Here is a 19,508-nt window from a genome sequence, read left to right as displayed (position 1 = left end):
GAAACAAAGATGGATAGAACAGTCTGTATAGCCAGAAGGGCCTTACCTCTTCTGAATATCATTTTTTCAACCCTTAAGGGAAGAATACTCTAAGAACTCATTGAAACTGTGCGACTCTGTAGTAGAGCAAATTGCAGGGCAGTGAGGAGAAGTGTGATATTTCTGTGTGGAAATGAGCTTTTAGTTAATAAAGAAGTTCCTGTGCTTTACCCAGAAAGGGTAGACTTTGCCTCTGTCATCAAAAAATTATTTGCCATCATGTTTAGGGTTATAAATTCTACTCTTAAACTAGACTCATAGAAATTTTTTATAGCATTACTATTTATTGATGGGTTTTTTTTCCCTTGAAAAATACTGTCCAGGAAATCATGGAAAGATAAACTGAGAAAAGAGTCACTGTCTCTGCCTCCTTGCTTGTGTATTACTATGTAAAAGAAATTCTGTACTACTTGCTTGTTTGTTTTTGGTCAGCATTGAGTTACAGCTACAGGAACTAGGCCCTGTCATTCGCAGCAGTGTCTACTCCCATCTTGAAGCTTTTGTGCCATGCAATAAAGAAACACTGGTCAAACGTCTAAAGAAGTTGCACCTCAACGTCCAGGTAAGATAACATCTGCATCTGGGGGTTTATAACCTATAAAGAGACTCATTTATGTTTGTTGCTTTTGCATATTAATTGCTTTATAGTCTTATTGTGTGTATTGAGTAACCATAGGATGTTCTTAAAGGGATGTTGGATCTCCTGGGAAAAAAATTGCTTTTCATCAATTGATAGCTTTAGATAAGAAACAGTATTTTCTAGTGTTTCTTGGATGGGTAAATTAATCTCAGTTGCACAGCTGACACAGCTTTGCCCTCAACAAATAGTCTGACACACGTAAAACTTTATTTTCTTATTCCTGAAGTGGACCTGTACTGATATGCTCACAGTGACGTTATGAAGACCAGTGGAAAGAATCACAAGGTTGCATGTAATCTGGAAGATCATTTAGTGTAATCATCTGTGTTTTGCTAGATTCTCCTTGACCATGACTCCTCGAAGTGATTGTCCAAGCTTGCATGCTTCCAGTGATAAGAAACTTATTTCATTATAGTATCAGAAAATTCTTCCATGCATTGAGCCAAATCTAAATGCTTTCCATCCTGTTGGTCCTAATTCTGCCTTTGAGTTTATTCACAGTCTAATCATTTATCCACTTTGTGGCTTTCATATTTTTGAAAGCATTTATTATGTCCCCTTTTTATGTCACATGAAATAGGTTTCAGGATCTTCACTGTCTTGATTACTCTTCCTCTAATGATTTCTTTGAGTATATATTTTTAAAGTATTTATAATTTGCAAGTTATAGAAAATAACTAAATGCAGTTTAAGACCAAAAAAAGAAACCTTTTTTCTATGAATAAAGATATTTCCTTGAATTAAGGGCAAGGAGGGGATGGGAACTGATAATCTGGATTAACTCTTTTTCTCTTTACCTCTCTCTTCTTTCCTATTATCCTTCTATGTGTATCTGCAGACAAGACTACTTTATTTCCAAGGTTTTATATTTCAGAAAAGCCACACACAGAGATTTGCCCAGCTTTCTCATCCCAATCCATATTCTTGGGGTGAAAAATCTAATCGTATTGTCTTGAGTCCACCTAAACTTTTCTGGTCATGGGGAGAGAGAGTCACGCAGCACAGCATGGCTCTCAAAGGCCCAGCATGGTGTGCGTACGGGAATGAGTGTGGCGCCCTGCACCACTGCAGTGGGTGAGATCTGACAGGCATACAATTCCTTATTATGGGTGCTACACTTCTGTTAATAAAATAGTTCTTTTGAACTGAGAAACTATAGTTCTTTCTCAGTTCAAAGCAGGCTAATGAACAAATGAAATTTACTTGAGGTCTCAGATTTTGTGCCTGTGCCTGGCTCCTTCAGGCCTTGACAGTTGGCTATGGAAGAAAGACATTTATCTAACTCTTACTTTTTTAATATGGTATAATCATGTACGTTTGTATCCCTAAACATTATATTGCTTGGTTTTACATGTTTTTGAGCTTCATCTAAATGGAGTAATACTGTCTGTTTTCTTCTGCAGTTTGGTTTTTTCCACTCAGTGTTATGTACCTCAGATTTATCTGTGTTTACAAGTGGTGGGACTCTTGATTTTACTGCTGTGTGTACAGTGTTCCAGTGTATGAATATATCTCAGTTAATTTATTCATTTTACTGTTGATGGATATTTGGGTTGTTGCCGGGCAGATAGTCTTAGCTATATAATTCTTAAGACATGATCACCCAGTAACCATGGTACTGGCTGTTTGCATTTTTTTAAATGCGGTTTTGTAGCAGACACTGACATTTGTGCAGTAATATTTATTAATTGGTATGCATGAAATATTAGTAATAATATTTGTATTTTTATTATTAAAATTAGTGTTAAGAAAATAAAATGTTTTACTTTGTAAAACATACCTGCCATAACATGATAATTGCATTCCTAAGATTCCTCTCCTTACCAAAAATCACATTTTAAACACAGCTGTGTCAGTGAAGAGAGCAAAGTCTTATAATATTTCTGCACCTGTGACAGTAATAAAAATATGTTCTAAATAATTATATGAACATATAATTTCATCTTGTTACTTGCAAGATGAAAATAATAAATCGATTGATTGAAGCTGTCGGATCCAGACCTACTTGCTTTTCTTTTTGCCCTGAACACACATGAATAAGAGTCTTCCAGTTTCCTCTTTCAATTTGGCTTTGACCTGGCATTTTTGCTTACAACATAAGTCACAATTACTAACAATAAATAAGAAAACAGGATGCCAACATCCTGTTGGTAGTCACCAAACCAAATTGTGATTTCCAGTCTTCCAAAGCAGAATCTCTTCTTGTGGTACTGGTTCCCCATCATAATGGGGACTAGCTGATAGTAGTCTGCACAATGTAGATTTTGTCTTTTATTTAATCATTTGTATTATAGTTTAGGTGTCCATATAATTTACTGGTCAGCCATGGGCATTTTTAAGTTTTAAGTGATTGAGCACTATTAATAAATATGCTGACGCAACAGGCAAAAACTGAGACTCTCCTTGGCTGCCTGGAAAGTATGGTTATCCTAATTTTATATCCAGGGTGTATCATGAAAGGTCAGCATTGTACAAGACATGTCCGTATTTAAATATGCTAACATTTCAAATCCGAATCTAAACCCTAATTTTCATCTTTTGAAGATCTGCTCGCAAAGTAAGCTTTATAAATATGTTTGAAGAAACTTTTAGTATTTTTTTTTTCTCAGGATGATCGTTTAAGAGAACCCCTGCAAAAACTGAAACTGGCTGTTAGCAATGTCATGCCCGAACAGCTGTTTAAGTACCAGGAGGACTGCCAGGCTCGTAATCAAGCTAAGTGTGCCAAGTATGTACTTCTTCTATTTGGGCTGCCTTTTGCATTTGAGTAATAATTGTAGCTATTAGGAATTGGTCTTAAGTGGACTTCATCACCAAGTAGAAATCCACATACACCATTGATGTGGTATAATTGAATATTTTCTAAATGACAAGTCACTTTCCACTCAGTTGCTTTGGTGTAAAAGGCAACAGATCTGCTGATACAGTGTATGCTCTGATCAAAGCAAGAACTGACACTGGTCAGACATTCCACACGTTGACCAGCTCGACTGGTTGAAGTTGGATACGAATATTTTTTGAACTAAAAGATAAGTGTTCATGCTTTTCTGTTAGAGTTTGAAGACCTTATTCACCAGAGCACTTTATAAAAGCACTTCGAATTCAAAGTATTACGTGGAAAGGTGGATTCCTTCTTTACCCTGTCTTTTGAGTTAACATTCAGTTAAGCAATTCAGCAAGTATCTATGGAGCACATCATAGGCAATGTTGGGTTAAAACTTTGCTTCATAAAATGTTTTTTACTTTCAGGTTTCAAACAGATGAAGAACGAGAGAAAAATGGATCCGAGGAAGATGATGATGAGAAACCAGGGAAACGTGTCATAGGACCAAGGAAGAAATTCCACTGGGATGACACCATTAGGTAAGATTTAACTAGAACCTTCACTTTTAACCAAATAGAGGATGTGAAGTAAGGTTTCTCATAAAAAGACTCTGTAGTAAATGGAAGCTAGATTGGAAGCAACCAAAAATTAATGTGTAAGAAAAATTTAAGAGAAGATGAATTTGGTTCTAATACCCTTAGAATTCTATCACTTTTATTTTCATGTAATACTTTTTATAAGCTAATCTTATTACTGAGTAAGTCATACTGGTTTTAGAGGTGAAGTACTCAGTATACTTGTGTAATTGGTCATCTTTCTTACCAGTATTTCTGTACTCCAAGTAGAGGGTTGAGTTGTAGGACTGTCCCTTTCAATCTTTGGTGCCTAGATTAAAGGTATCAAAGGAAATTATTTCATATTGGGGATTTGGCTGTAGTGCACTGAATGATGTATGTTAGACATTATTAATCTTCATGTCATCTTCGGAATTCTTCAGATAATATTCTTTATTATTGCTGTCAGATTTGTGTGCTTTTTAAAAAACCTGTTTCAAGCTTAATTTTCTGCAATTTTGCAGTCAGATTTATATATAAATATATATTTTTAATCTGTTTAGAACTTTGTTATGTAACCTTGTTGAGATCAAATTGGGATGCTATGAGTTAGAGCCAAATAAAAGCCAGTCTGCTGAGGATTATCTTAAATCCTTTATGGAGACAGAGGTGAAACCATTGTGGCCTAAGGGCTGGATGCAGGCAAGGTAAGAAATATGACATCACAGATTTTATTTTACTTTCTTATTGCTGTTATTAAAAACACACATACACACACATATGACATTCATTTTCCTAAGGACCTAGTATGTTTAACATTCTGTACAGTCATCTCAGATGGTCTCTGCTTTGAAAACTTCACGCATTTAAAAGACAAAACAGTAATATGGACATAGAGATAAAGAGATACACATAGAGGTGATCTTTTTTTTTAACCAACCACTTTTTTGTGTGTGTGCCTGAATTTGCTAGTAGAGAAAAAGGGAGGGGGTAAGAAATTTATGAATTTTGGGAGGGGAACTTCATATGGGTATCATGAAGATAAGTAACTGGATAGAAGATTTAGAGTGTAGAAAAAGAAGCACAGCCTTTGTTCTACTGAAAATAGTGTAGAGTGGTATCTCAAAAACTACGAGCAGCCCAATTTAAAGAGTTAAGTAAAGAACGTTAAAATTAATAGACTTGGCTGTCTCAACCAGTCTTCCTGAATTGTTCTTAAATCAGCAGAAAACATCTGTTGCTCTGTAAAAAAAATTTAAATAAAGAGGTAATATAATCTATTCCCATGAAATGGATTATTGAATTTACTATATACCATTATAAATCTTTACTTGATAAATAAGCAAATAATAGCCTATTGAAAATCAAATGGTTAAAATGACAAAGTGATTATCATGTTCTTATCTGCTGTAGAAAAATAATTGTGTGCTTTTAATTTTTCCAGAATGCTTTTTAAGGAAAGTCGGAGTGTACATAATCATCTTACTTCTGCTCCGTGAGTAAATGCAGACTTTAGATTTCTTCCTTTATTTTTACTCACATTGTGTGCTTTATTTTAGTAAATAAAAATATTTATTAAATGCTACATTAAAAAGAACTTAAACATACATTTAGACAATCTCTGTTTTACCACTACCTTTTTAAAAGAAATCATTTTTACTGTTGATTCTGTAGACCTTAGAACACATTTGTCTGTTAAATACTTCTCAGGCTAGTCTCTGAAAACTTGAATCCATAATGTAGCATACTGGCCTGAGATCTGGGAGTGAGAAGCCATGTAAACAGGAAGACTCCGGTGGTTTCCTTTGTTCCTGGGCCTTCTGCCCACCGGTTCTTTTGTGTCTTTTTTTCCTCTCCGTCTAAATGACCACTACATAGGTATACATAGGTAATCTATCTTTGTGCTTTCTAGGACAGCTCTGTACGTATACCTACTCAACCTTGCCTTGCAGAGTGTTTTATTCCACAAAATTAACCTACCTTTCATGTCCTTCCTTGTGTTCAAAACTGGGTGTTTCGTTTGTGGTGTAATTCCTAGAGAAAGGTCTCTTATCCTCCTGACAGGCAGTAGTGTGAAGGCAAGTTTATTCTGTGGCTATATTTTTGGGTGAATACCAGTTAACTTGACAAGGATTTTATTTTCACCTACAACTTAAGGCTACTTCTCTGGAGACTTGAAGTATAGTATTAATGCTTAATAAGGTGTAAAATTAGCAAGTCACTGAATTTACTGAGCACTCTAGTTCAGTATTCTGCCAAGAGGTCTGATTAACATCTTGGTAATGTTACATAGTTCCCCCTCTCCTTGTATACAGTTACAGTCGATGGAATTTTGTACTGCTTTTAGGAAGGACACTTTGTTAGTATGCCATCAGAGATACATTGAATTGGTTGTGGTTTTCAGATCTTGCTGTGTTTATTTTTGGGGTGTAAATCTGGAGTAGTTTGGTTTTATACGTTTGTAAGTTTACTTTGTTGCAGGTAGTTTAGCTATCCTGGGGTGGGGAGTTTTTTTAACATATATATAATACATAACATATAATTATATATATTTAATGCATTTATATTTATTTGTGTTAATAATATTTCTGGCCTTTTATTTCCCTATAGACCTAAAATCATGTATATGCTACAATTCAAGTATTAATAATTCATTCCTTTAATTCTAAAGCAGATATTTACATAGATCCTCTCCCTTGGGTTTTTGTTTTTTGTTTTTGTTTTTTCCAGTAGCTTCATTAGTATAGCCAACTTGTGTTTTGTTTTATATCAGAAAGTAGGAATCTGCATGATGATACAGGCCTAGAAGTCATGAATATTACTGTGGCCTTAATAATGTTATAGATTGGCAGTAAAATTTTAATCAAATTACTTGTTGACTTAATTGTTGGCATTTTAATTTCATGAAGTAGAAATATACAGACAATGTGAGGTATTTTAGCTTTTCAACCCTTTAATTATTCAACAGACATTTGAGTACTTTCTTGTGCTGTGGAACCTGTAAGGTTTTTTTCATTTTCAGACTTTTCCTCACTGGTTCCCAAAGGTTCCAAGTTTCCATGGTATTTTTTTTATTGCCTTTTTTCTGTCATTCTGAAATTTATATTTGAATTATTATATTAAAAATAATTTTCTTTAAAAACTTGAGGATTTTGTTTTGCTTTTTTTTTTAAACAGTATCTTTTACAACTTGGTTTAATTTGAGCTTGAAGTTACCTTGAAGCTCTTTTTTCTATAAATAATTGCAAAACCTAACTAGTTCTTTGAAATGAGTCTCCTTAGACAGTTTTGTTAGCCTGTTTTGAGTTATTTTAGTTTGGACTATTTGCGTTTAAGTTTTTTTAAAGCTTTATCGTCTACATTCCACATTTTACTAGTGGTTTGGCTTTTATTCTGGTTAATTGAAATTGGGAGAAATGTTGCTGTATATTCACATAAAAACTGAGCACCTGTATAACTTATATATCGTTTCTTCAGAGAGCTTCCCAAACAGCAGAAGAAATTATTTACCCATATAATTACAAGATTTTGTATTATAATTTCCTCATGAGTGACTTAACTGCTGCTGAAATGGTCTCCTTTTTAATCTTTTGTATTAGGGCAAAGAAAAAGGTGATTTCTGCACCTAAACCCAAAGTGAAGGTAAGTATTGAACCAAATCTTTAATTAGTCATAATTGGTGACTATTGAAATACATTCTTAAGATGAAAATGATATATGGTATTTAGCATAGATTGATAGGTACCCTACTCTTAAGATGAGTGTTTTCAAACATTATAAAAATCCTAGAACCATTGTATTAAGGGAGAGTAGATGACTGTGTGGCAGTGGGAAATTTATATTAGTTGAGTTGTAAGGCTTAACTTAGTACTACTTAGAAATGCTGGATAAAATATGAGTATCTTTTAAAAGTATAGCTGAAATTGTGAATATATAAGAGAAATCCCTAAGGCCTCAGACAAAGAAGAAGCTGCCAGAGTGTTAATCTGTCCCTGAGACTAGTGGCCCCTAGGGGTGTTTGCTGACTTCCATCCATAACCTTCTCAGAACACAGCAGATAAGATTTTCTTAGATTTACATAGGTTGGGAATGAATTGCATAAACCTGGGACTCTTAAAGGGTAACATTTTAGTAAAAGAAAGAAATAGAAAAGAAATCCACTCACCAGCAGAAAGATCAAGAAATTTGTGTGTCTTGGCCTGGGTTCTGGATTAGAGGAAGAAAGTCCTCTCTGAAAATTTTCCCTGATTTAGGACTTTACACTACCTGCATGATCTGGGAAAACCTCAAGCTAAGAAAATAACTTAAAAGTCATTAGACTAGTATTAACCCACGGCACTGGCAAGTCACATTCTCTCTGGAATAATGCACCTTCATCCCTGGCTTCCGAGGTTTACCACATATGTACAGTATCAAACATGAATTTACAATCTGAAAATACAGAATACACGAGGAAGTCAGTCACTATGAGTGAGAGTCAGCAGAAACAACCAACAGAATTAGATCCCTAAGAAGGGCAAGTGATGGATTTATTGGATTTAGAACATAAAGTAATTTAAGTTTTTTAATATTTGAAGAAGAAAAGGGGACAAAAAATATCCTATCAAAATAGACAAGGTAGAACTGTACCAAGTATAACCCCTAGAAGGGAAAACTCTAATCATTTGAAATTAAAATTGTAACGAAAGCCCACACCTTTTAGGTTTTAGACTTTTCCCACAGCCTTCAGCTGCTTGAATAGAGAATTTTTTTGCATGTGAGGTTATGGCCAGAAGGTCAATATTTGCTACCCTGTGGTCTTCTTAGCTTTTAGTGGTAGGGGCTTGTTGAATACGGATTAAATAGTCTTTTTCTTAGTAACCTACTTTGTCTTCTGATCCAGTTAATATTGAGCCAGTATTTTGTTAAATCTGTTGAGTTCATGCTTTGTTTTGACATTTGACTTTATTTTTAAATTCCTAATACCTTCAAAAAAGGTTGTTTAAATTTTGATACATCTATTCACACATATGAATAATTTACCAGAATTCTAATAATTGGTGAGTTAGGATGGTATAGAGGAATTAACCCTTTTTTTTTTTTTAACTAACCCGTTTTGTTTGGTTCTTTGTGATTAGTAACTTTTTCCTTTTCCCAAAATGGAAAAACTGTATTGCTGATTTGCTTTTTTTCTTGCCCAGCAACCCCTTAAATACCAATTTCGTTTATAAAGGTAATGCAAGGAAATGCTTACAGTAGAAAATGCAAACAAAACAGAAAAGTAAGAAGGAGGATAGTAAAAGTGTCCAGAAATTTCTGCTCACACAGAGAAAAAAAAAAACTAACTTTCTGGTGTACATCTGCCCTCTCTTCTTCTGGATCTCTGTCCCTGCCTCCCCTCTTTCCTCTTTCCAGCCATCCATCCAGCTATCCAGCCATCCATACAATGATTCATTTATTCAGATGGAATTAGTATTTTATGTGAATGGAATAACCTCCTTTTTTGTCTCAAATGTATATCCTGAATAGTTTTCTCTGCTGCTGTAAATCTACACAGTACGCTTCTTGGGTGGATTTAAGGTTATTTTTATAAAGAAAAATATTTTAAATGGCCATTTTATACTGGTAACACTGCCAATATTATTTTGATACACTCCCTCGCCCTCGTTTCTGTACTTTGTGTAGCAGTGCAGTTTTCACTTACTGTGTAGTGGATGGCATGTCAGTGCAGTCGTGTCTCATGGGCATTACCTGTTCATCTTAGCAGACAGTTTTGCCTTTAATGAAGTTACACTATAGACTTCTGAAAGGCATTGAGGTTTTCAGTCAGGCCTTTTTAGAATAGAAGTTTTTTCTTAAAAAAAATCTTTAGAAAAATTGCTAAGAAAGAGTGTAATGGCATTCTTAGCAGAAAGAAGAATTTATTATTCTTATTTACTGTAATACCTTAGAAGGTGATGGTAAAGACCCTTCCTCTCCATTCTTTCCCCACTGTGGTTAAGGTAAGTGCTGTGGTGGTATAAATTAATATATAATATCAGGCTTTGGGTTTGGATTTATTTGGATTTGTTTGTTTATTTTTAGGAAATTAATTGAAGAAACTTTGAAATGATTTTTATGTACTTTTATTCTTAATCTTAAAAATGAAATGAGTCAAGTACTTTATATTTTAAGAGAAAAATACTCTATAATTCTTTCGCTCTTTGCATATTTTAAACTGTGCTCCAATTCTTGTATCTCGTCCTTGAATTTTAAGAAAGTTGATTTTTTTTCTGGATGAAACAGAAAATATTAGATATTCAGAGTTTAAATTCCTCATGCTCTTGTTTTCTTAGCATAGTGCCTTGCTCATAGTGAATATATGTTGTATTAGCTGCAAATAATTTCTGCCTTAATGAATAGAAAACATAATTTAATTATGCCTGAATTGAATCATCTGCCAGTTTGATGTACACCTTCTCTATGCACTGGCTGTGGGTAGCTGTAGGACGGGGCATACAAAGAGGCAGAACTGCAGGGAAGCACAAGTGAGGATCAGTCTAGCAAACCATACCACATGAGAAGGGTAGAGTCCTAAGATAAAGGCAGGATTTCTCCTAGGTACAGAAAGAATTGTCTGAACAGATGGACTTGGAATAGCGTCTGAAGATCTGACACAGGTGGGTGAGGGGAGAGGCGGTTTCATCAGTCATATAACTAGAATAGGAATGTTCCTTTGGCTTGGCTTTAAGCTTTCTCAGAGTGGCTTACTAAGGTGTGGCAGCCGTGTGCAGTATATCAGGTAGTGCAGTTAGGAGCTCTACCCTCTGGAAAATTATTTTGGTTTTTATGGTCGCTAAAGAAGATTTCTAGTAGAATTTTAATTATCAGAGTTTCTTAATCCTTTGAAAACTAATACTTTGTAAGTGTTTACTAATTATTTAATTTTTTTCCAATATAATGCTGTTTATGCAGGAGTGTAGTCCAAAAAAGGACCAGAAAACGTCTGCACCCTTGGTGGCTTCAGTTGGTGGTCCTTCGACGAGCTCTAGCACATCGGCTGTGGCCTCCACCAGCTCTAGCTCTACACCAGCCCAGGAGACGATTTGCCTTGATGACTCACTAGATGAAGAACTTTCTTTTCATCCACCTGCACTGGATCTTGTTTCGGAAGCTTTAGCTGTTATCAACAATGGGAACAAGGGCCCTCCAGCTGGCTCAAGGATAAGTCTGCCAACTGCGAAACCTCATCCAGGACTGAGAGAAGAAAAATTAGCAAGTATCATGAGCAAACTGCCACTGGCTGCTCCCAAAAAACTAGATTCTACTCCAACTGCACATTCATCAAGTCTTATTGCTGGTCACACAGGGCCAGTACCAAAGAAACCCCAGGATTTAGCTCATACTGGCATCTCTTCAGGCCTTATTGCTGGTTCTTCAATTCAGAACCCTAAAGTTTCCTTAGAACCTTTGCCGGCCAGGCTACTTCAACAAGGACTCCAGAGGTCAAGCCAGATCCATGCTTCTTCCTCTTCACAGACCCATGTCTCCTCTTCTTCCCAAGCCCAAGTTGCTGCCTCCTCTCATGCTCTGGGAACATCAGAGGCCCAAGATGCTTCTTCGTTAACACAAGTAGCAAAGGTGCACCAGCATTCAGCTGTCCAGCAGAACTATGTGTCCCCATTACAAGCAACTATTAGTAAATCACAGACCAATCCAGTGGTGAAATTAAGTAATAATCCCCAGCTTTCCTGTTCATCCCCACTTATTAAGACTTCAGATAAGCCACTCATGTACCGCCTTCCCATATCTACTCCCCAACCTGGAAATGGTTCTCACGGGTCCCACTCCCTGGTTTCTAGGACAGTACCTAGCACCACTACCTCCAGTAACTATTTAGCCAAGGCTATGGTGTCACAAATCTCCACGCAGGGTTTCAAATCTCCCTTCTCAATGGCTGCATCCCCCAAACTTGCCGCATCTCCAAAACCTGCCACATCTCCTAAACCCTTGCCCTCACCTAAGCCTTCTGCCTCACCCAAGCCCTCTCTGTCAGCTAAGCCTTCAGTATCAACTAAACTTATTCCTAAGTCCAACCCAACTCCCAAGCCTACTGTATCCCCAAGTTCTTCCAGTCCAAATGCACTAGTGGCCCAGAGTAGCCACTCCAGTGGTAACAACGCAGTCCATAAACAGCCCAGTGGAATCAACATCAGCAGACAGTCTCCCACCTTGAATTTATTGCCCTCCAGTCGCACTTCAGGCCTTCCGTCTACAAAAAATCTTCAAGCCCCTTCAAAGCTGACAAACTCATCATCCACTGGAACTGTTGGGAAGAACAGCTTGAGTGCAATTGCAGTGAATGTACCTGCCAGCAGAGGTAGCAACCTTAACTCAAGCGGAGCCAATAGGACTAGTCTATCTGGGGGAACAGGAAGTGGAACACAGGGTGCTACTAAACCGTTGTCTACTCCACATAGACCATCCTCTGCCTCAGGGTCTTCAGTGGTAACAGCCAGTGTGCAGGTATGTATGTTAGATACATTTAGGTAATAAAGTGTAAGACTGTGTAGTTTTTCTTACCAGTTTAATAACCTTATTATAATATATAGATTGTTTGTAATAACTTACAGCTTATGGCCAAGGAACCTTCCTGATGTTGACATCACAGTGATGGAGATACTTGGGGACAAAATTTTTCTTAAGATGTGGGGGGGGTTTTCTGGTAAAGTATCACATGCTTACTTTCAAAAATTCTGAGAAACACAACTAAAATACATATTTAAAACTGTATCTTATCAAAGTCCAGAACAAAATAGTAACTTATGATTTTAACATACCTTCACTTACCTCCTGTTTTCCCCATCCTTTTTACCCCTTTCTCCTGCCAACTTTGTTTTTATTTAATCAAATTTATACATTCATATTATCTTTTTTGCTTTAACCATTTGTCTTTTTGAATAAAAATTTTATTTTGCATGAATTTTACATTTATTCTTATATAATTCTCTGTCAAGTTAGTGTCAGTAATAAATTTATATCACATTTTCCCCATTCATGAGTTTTTAATTTAAATTTCTCTCTCAGTTAGCAGAAATACCTGACTCACAGAATCTTTTCAAGAAGGCTAACATGAGAGCTGTTTCCCTTTAGCTCTTGTATACCTGATAATGTATGTGCTGTCACACTTGGGTTGATACAGATTTCTTGGGTCACTAGCTGTCTCACTCCACATTTTGTAAATACAGCTCCACTGACCCTTAGTTAGTATTTAAGGTTATAGAGAAGTCTGAGGCCATTCTGACTTTTTGTTACTTGTAACTATTGTGTTTTCTCTGCCTAGTTGCTAATCACATTTTCTCATTTTCCTTGAAAATCAAGTGTTCCCAAATAATGGCTAGGCTTATCTAGTTTCCATTAATTTTGTACCTAGAAAGTGGTAACATCTTTGAGTCTCAGCCCTGCCTGTTTTTTCAGCTCAAGAATATTTAATTCTGTTATGGATCTGATTATTATTTCTGATTCATTGTCTAGGTTTTTTGAGAACTCTTCATTACTCACATATTTCATCTCTCTACTTTTCATATCGTCTTCTCTGTTAATTGTTAATTTTTTTCAGTTAATTGTTGATTGTGTTCCTCTACCTGCCACTTCTTTGTATTAGGAGACTTTCTCAGATTTGTCCTTCACTTTACTGATTTGGTTTCTTTAATTTTTTTTTTTTTAAGTCAACTGTCATCTCACCATTGTTAATATTTTCCCGATACTTTTTTAGACTCTTCAAGAAAGTGGGTTTTACATAATATTCTGTTTCATAAGAAGCTTTAAAAAGTAACATTTTATGATATATTATTTCTTAGATTCTCATTTATTCTTTGAAAACATGACTTTTATCAGTTTGCAGAATTCTTTTGTCTGAGAAAGTGCTCTAATTTTGTACTGCCTCTTGTTTATGTGGGATAGGAACATCTAATGAAATACTTTTCCCCTTGGTGTTTGTAGAGGTTCTCTGCTATTCAGTGTAAGCAAAGTGTTGTATTCAATATACACTTAAAATCCAAAGCATCACTCTGCCTTTACTGTAGGCTTAGAAATGAATGAATTCTAGAATTCTAACAGAGAAAAGAATTCAATTAACCAATAATTCATTATTTGAAATCTAGGATTAATAGATGTTTTATCTGTCTAATTTTACTTTTATCAGAAGAAATAAGAAAAATAACCAAAAAACTGATTAGGAATTGTATGTTAAAATTTAAGTTGTAACTATGATCTGGGAGTTAGTCCACATTCCTGTTTGTATTATCTTTATTAAAATGTTGACCTTTTTTAAATTAATCTTTAATTTGATCACAGGAATATGTGGAAGTATTAGACTAGAAATGGCAGTTTCACGCCTCATATCCTCTTTCCTCGTGTCAACTACTTTTAACTCTTGGCTTTTTCTCTGTGTTTTTAAAAAATAAAAATGAATGGAAGACTATTTATTTTAATACTATCTTTTGACGTCTCATTATGATAAATAAATAAGGCTTTTAGCTCTCTTATACCTTTCCTGTTCTCCTAAAAGAATAAAATTACAACTTTTGGTTAAATCTGTGACTATGTAAAATATTGTCTCTGTTGAGCTAAATATTATAAACTGTGGTTTCATTTGCTTTTTATTATAAATTTTTGGCTTTTTTCCTGGAGTTAAAAATTGTGGGTTTTTTTTTTTTTCTTAACTTGCTTTGTTTTCTTTGAATTTAAATTAAATCTTTCTCTATCCTTTGTCATCTCTAGAATCTATCTGTTCTGTTTTTTTTGTTGTTGTTGTTGTTCTGGAAATCTTCCTGTGTTGGTCATTTATTTCAAAAGAACAACTTGGCATACCAGTTGTTTACCTATTGGTTTGTTAGCAAGGAACCTACATGGCAAAATTTGCGTTTTCTAAAGTGTAACTACTCTCTCCTGGTTTTCTTCCTCTCCAAAATGGCTTAATAAGTTCCTTAGTGTTCCTGCCTTCACATCTGATCCTTTTTGTTCTTTCTTACTACTTTGACTGAAGAAAAGATAAATAATTGAATAAGGTTATTTCTAACTTTTGGTGAACCTAAGTTTCTTGTTTTTAAACATCGCATCTCATTGAAGTCTTATCAGCTACCTCGTGGCCTCTAGATCCTGTCTCTCTAGCTTGCCAACACTAAAAACAAATTTCCTATCTATGCCTGTAAAATAATCCACTCCTGTCCGAAGGACAGCTTCAGCTGTCTACTCATTTGCAGAGTGAAAATGTCAGTTCTGAGTTTAAGAGAAGTTAGTCTTTCTGGATTCAGATTGTTATCTCTGCTTGCTTTTTATTTAATAACTTTCCACTCAAGGCTTCCTTTTCTTTCTTGCCCTTCAACTTACTGATTTTCTCTGAATTCCATCTCTGCCACTCTAATTGCTAAAATAATTAATTCACTAAGCAAATGTTTGTTAAGTGTTTAATATGTGCCAGGCACTCCTCTAGGTGCTGGGGAAATAGGGTGAATCAAGATTTCCTCCTCTCATGGAGCATATATTCTAGGTAGGAAGATAAGCAAAAGACAAATATTTACAAATATTTTAAGTGCTATGAAAAAATAAAGCAGAATGATAAGGTAATGTGATTGCTGCTAACATAGATAGGGGAGATGAAGATTGCTTTTTGAGATGCAACATTTGAGCTGACAATTGAATGAGCAGGAGCCAGCCATTTGGATAGAAGAGTGAGTAGTCCAGGCAAGAAGGATGGCAGGTGTGAAGACACTGAGATAGAACAATCCTGACAACGCGTAGGTTTAGACGTGTAGGGAAAGATGGGGTGGTGATGAAGGCAGAGATCAAGTCAGAAACATGTGATGGAGGATTTTGAGGGCCATGATGAGGACTTGGGGTTTTATTTTGTATTCAGTGGGAAGCTACTGGAGGGTCTTCAGCAGGGGAGTAGTAGAGTCTGATTTGTATTTCAAAAGATCACTCTGGATGTTGTAGAGAATGGGGGGCAGATTTACTTACAAAATGAAATGTAGTTTAAAAATAATGTATGCCCACCACAGGAAAAGAGAGGTTTCCCTTCATATTTCCCCGTGGGAATGAAATGTGGAGGTCATGGAAAATATTTTTGAATATAAGGCATTATCTTGAATTATTTGCCTAGTTCATGGTGACACCTTTTCCTGGATGCTTCTAAATGGTATCAACAGTGGGATACCCACCACTTCTGAAAGGTCTGCATCTTCCAGGAGAGAGAATTTTATAAATGCCCCTATAACGTTTAGATAATCTAGTGTTTCATTTTAGTTTTATAAACAAAAGAGGATATGGAAGGTATTTGAAAGTACAAAATGTTAGACAGGAATGGCATGGTGCCATTTTTTATTAATGATACTCAGTTACTTAATTTTGGAAGTCGCCCTAATTTACATTTTCTATCAGTTTTGATGCTTCCATTAGCCTCCTCCAGAAGAGCATATGAGTTCTCCTCATTAGCACTGTTTAATGTTCCTCATTCGGGGGCTCCCCTTGGGGTGCATGGCCTTGGAGTGTGTTCCCCGTATTATCCTGAGACTATGGTAGAATTATGATTTAAAAGAAGAAAGAACCCTTGTTAATTCTTAAATTGATGCAGGGTCCTTTGTTGCTTCAAAGCATTCTTCTTTCTAACTTAGTAATTCTTTCCTAAATCACCCATTTTGTATATCATGGTTGGCACAGTAGAGGGAAAAAACTGGCAAATAAGGAAAGTGTAAAGTGAGGAAGATTTGTGCTTAAGTGTGGGAGGAAATTGTGGTTGAAAAAAGAAAACATGGATATGCTGACTATGAGCTCATCTTGTCTCCTATTTTATGATGCTTAAAAACTAAGGTTTCAAGCCTGAATAGTGGGAAAGAATGAGACTATTGATGGTAGCAGTTAACATATGTAGAAAGGAAATGATTGCAGCAGATGATGAGTTAAATTTTGGACATGCCAAGTTGGGGGGTGTTAGATATCCAAGTGGGATTCTTCACTAAATCATTAGCCATACAGGATTTTGAAACAGATGAGAGGTCAGAACTAAGGGTATAAATTTGAGAGAGAAATAAAGGACATAGGGGAAGCCATTGGAGAGCTAGTGGAAAAACTAGATTAGAAAGCTTTTTGAGGATGTTCTTCACTTTTTGTTTAGCAGTGGGGTGGACCATTAAGTGTGTAACTGTATGATGTAATGTGGCATTTTTGCATGGGAAAATCACCTCATTTTTCTCATACATTAAGTAAAATGATCAGCCCTTAATAATGTTTACTGGTAGAAGTCATAAATACACAAAATAAAACTGACAGTAGCTAATGTTTATTATTGATTAACAGATACTCAAAAGAATTCCATTTTCTCGACTGTAAAATGTTTGACCACAGAAATTGAGTTGATGAAATAAGGCTACAAAAGAAAACACACAGTTGCAGAAACTATAGTGGATAATATCTGATACTGAGAAATTCTGATAATAATCTTTGTTGACAAGTCCACATAGAAAAGTCAAAATGGGGAAAATTGTTTGCTTTGTAGAAAATTATTCAAGGAATTAAATTAGCTTAATGGAATATATTTAAGTAATTTTTCAATGAAAGCTCATCAGTGCTAGCATATTTCTAAGTGTTTTTCTTTATAAACATTTATAAAGCCCAGGTAGGGGAGTGCCAAAACACTTTCTAATTTACCTTTTGCCTTAGGAGTCTAAGTTCCAAAAAGTAATGGAATTGGAAACTCGCTTTCAGGGGGTTAAGGAGGGACTAGATAATGTGGAAAATGGAGTCTGCCATTCAGTATGTTTGATAATAAAATGAACACACATAAGTCAGGTTGTTGCCAGGGGTTGAGACAGAGGTGGAATAACCACGTGGTTGTAAAGAGATGAGATGTCTGTATATGCGAAGGCAGAGAAAACGTGGAAAAAGAACTTTTGTCCCTGAAAGTTCTGCATAGGTGGGATTCATGGCAAAGGTCCAGTAGATAGCTTTTGAGGAAGGGGCAAGTAAGGCTAAGGATGAGGAAGAGCATCCAGGATGGCCTCATCTCTTTAAGGTGTTACTGTGAAAGTACAGGATATCGAGTTGGGGGATCTGAGAGCATAATAATAGTCTAGATCAGCAACTTTTACAGGGATTGTGCCAGGAAAGATTGTAAGACAGATGGTGAAATTACAGAGCACTTTCAGAGACCACATTGAGATTATATGGAATTAATTACCTGTGTCAGATCTAGGGGCCAGGAGCAAAAGTGGAAATCTAAGGTTAGAGATGAGTGGATTAAGAGAGTGAGTCAGTGTTAATGCAGGCATTGCAGTAACAGTTAAGAAGGAATCTAAACTGGTGATGGTGAGCTGAGTATAGATGTATTTCCAGAACCAATATTAGTCATTCTTTGAAGTGTAGTTTACACATCCGACTTCATTTCTGCCTCCCAAAGTTTCTGTTAGAGCAGATATAAGGACATAGTCTTGCGTCCATGAGGATATTAAGTGAAATAAATCTATTCAGGTTAAAGACTTGATTTCTTATGTATTTTGACCCCTGGTTTCTGCAGTCCACAGCAGGAGCATCATTATTGGCTAATGCCTCACCTCTGACTCTCATGACATCACCTTTGTCTGTAACAAATCAAAATGTGACTCCTTTTGGGATGCTGGGTGGCCTTGTTCCAGTGACCATGCCCTTCCAGTTTCCCTTGGAGCTACTTGGCTTTGGAACGGACACAGCTGGAGTGACAACCACCTCGGGATCTACCTCAGCCGCTTTCCACCATAGCCTAACTCAGAGTAAGTGGGGCGCTTTTGTTTACTTGACTACCTAGTTTGACAGAACAGGAAACCACACAAATTTTTACTTACTGAGAGAAGTCCACTTGGAATTAGTGGAGATTATAGATTTTTTTTTTAAAGAAATGCAGTTTATTTCACCTATATATAAAATAAGATTACTGGACTCTGGAATTTTATTTACAATTCTCTGAGTGAACTGTCTATTCCACGTTTCTATCTTAATGAAATTTATAATAAGAGGAAGTCAAATTTGCTGGGTTATTTGCATATACATATATTTATACATGTAAATAGTTTTGAATGTATGTGCTCTAGTTTAAGAAAGCCTTTGAAGTCAAAGTCTGTGCTTGTATTAGATAAATTAAAACTATTTTCACTTTTATCTAAGAGAGCTCAAATCTTAGTTTTAAGAAGATCACTGACAAGTCTGTTTTCCTCTCAGATTTACTAAAGGGTTTACAGCCAGGAGCTCAGCACGCAGCAACACTTTCCCACTCACCTCTGCCTACACACTTGCAGCAAACATTTAATGGTAAGAGAGCCACCTATTTCTTCCTCTCTTTATTATTTATACAGATTTACAAATATGTATTATAAATCTTTTCTGAAAACAATGTGAATGGAATGATACAGATAGGAAAAACTAATTTTCATATGACTGAATCCTCGTTGACAACCAACACCTT

At 35.8% G+C, this 19,508-nt stretch overlaps 1 protein-coding gene across 2 annotated transcripts in view; it reads left to right on the top strand.

Moving 5' to 3' along the window:
- Positions 1–19,508, top strand: part of UBN2 (ubinuclein 2) — a 60,781-nt gene that overhangs the window by 28,362 nt on the left and 12,911 nt on the right. The window contains exons 8-16 of one of the 2 annotated variants that reach the window (XM_031674565.2): positions 472–601; positions 3,289–3,407; positions 3,929–4,042; positions 4,621–4,764; positions 5,502–5,552; positions 7,657–7,699; positions 10,991–12,541; positions 18,588–18,819; positions 19,265–19,354. In XM_031674565.2, coding sequence (XP_031530425.1) covers positions 472–601; positions 3,289–3,407; positions 3,929–4,042; positions 4,621–4,764; positions 5,502–5,552; positions 7,657–7,699; positions 10,991–12,541; positions 18,588–18,819; positions 19,265–19,354 — 2,474 coding nt within the window. The remainder of the gene's footprint in view (positions 1–471; positions 602–3,288; positions 3,408–3,928; positions 4,043–4,620; positions 4,765–5,501; positions 5,553–7,656; positions 7,700–10,990; positions 12,542–18,587; positions 18,820–19,264; positions 19,355–19,508) is intronic. The other variant, XM_072964354.1, reaches the window with a different exon arrangement.

Source organism: Vicugna pacos, chromosome 7 (genome assembly GCF_048564905.1).
Source record: "Vicugna pacos chromosome 7, VicPac4, whole genome shotgun sequence".
Classification (NCBI taxonomy): domain Eukaryota; kingdom Metazoa; phylum Chordata; class Mammalia; order Artiodactyla; family Camelidae; genus Vicugna; species Vicugna pacos.
The sequence above is the reverse complement of the archived record's forward strand: the minus strand, read 5'-3'. Positions and strand labels throughout refer to the sequence as shown.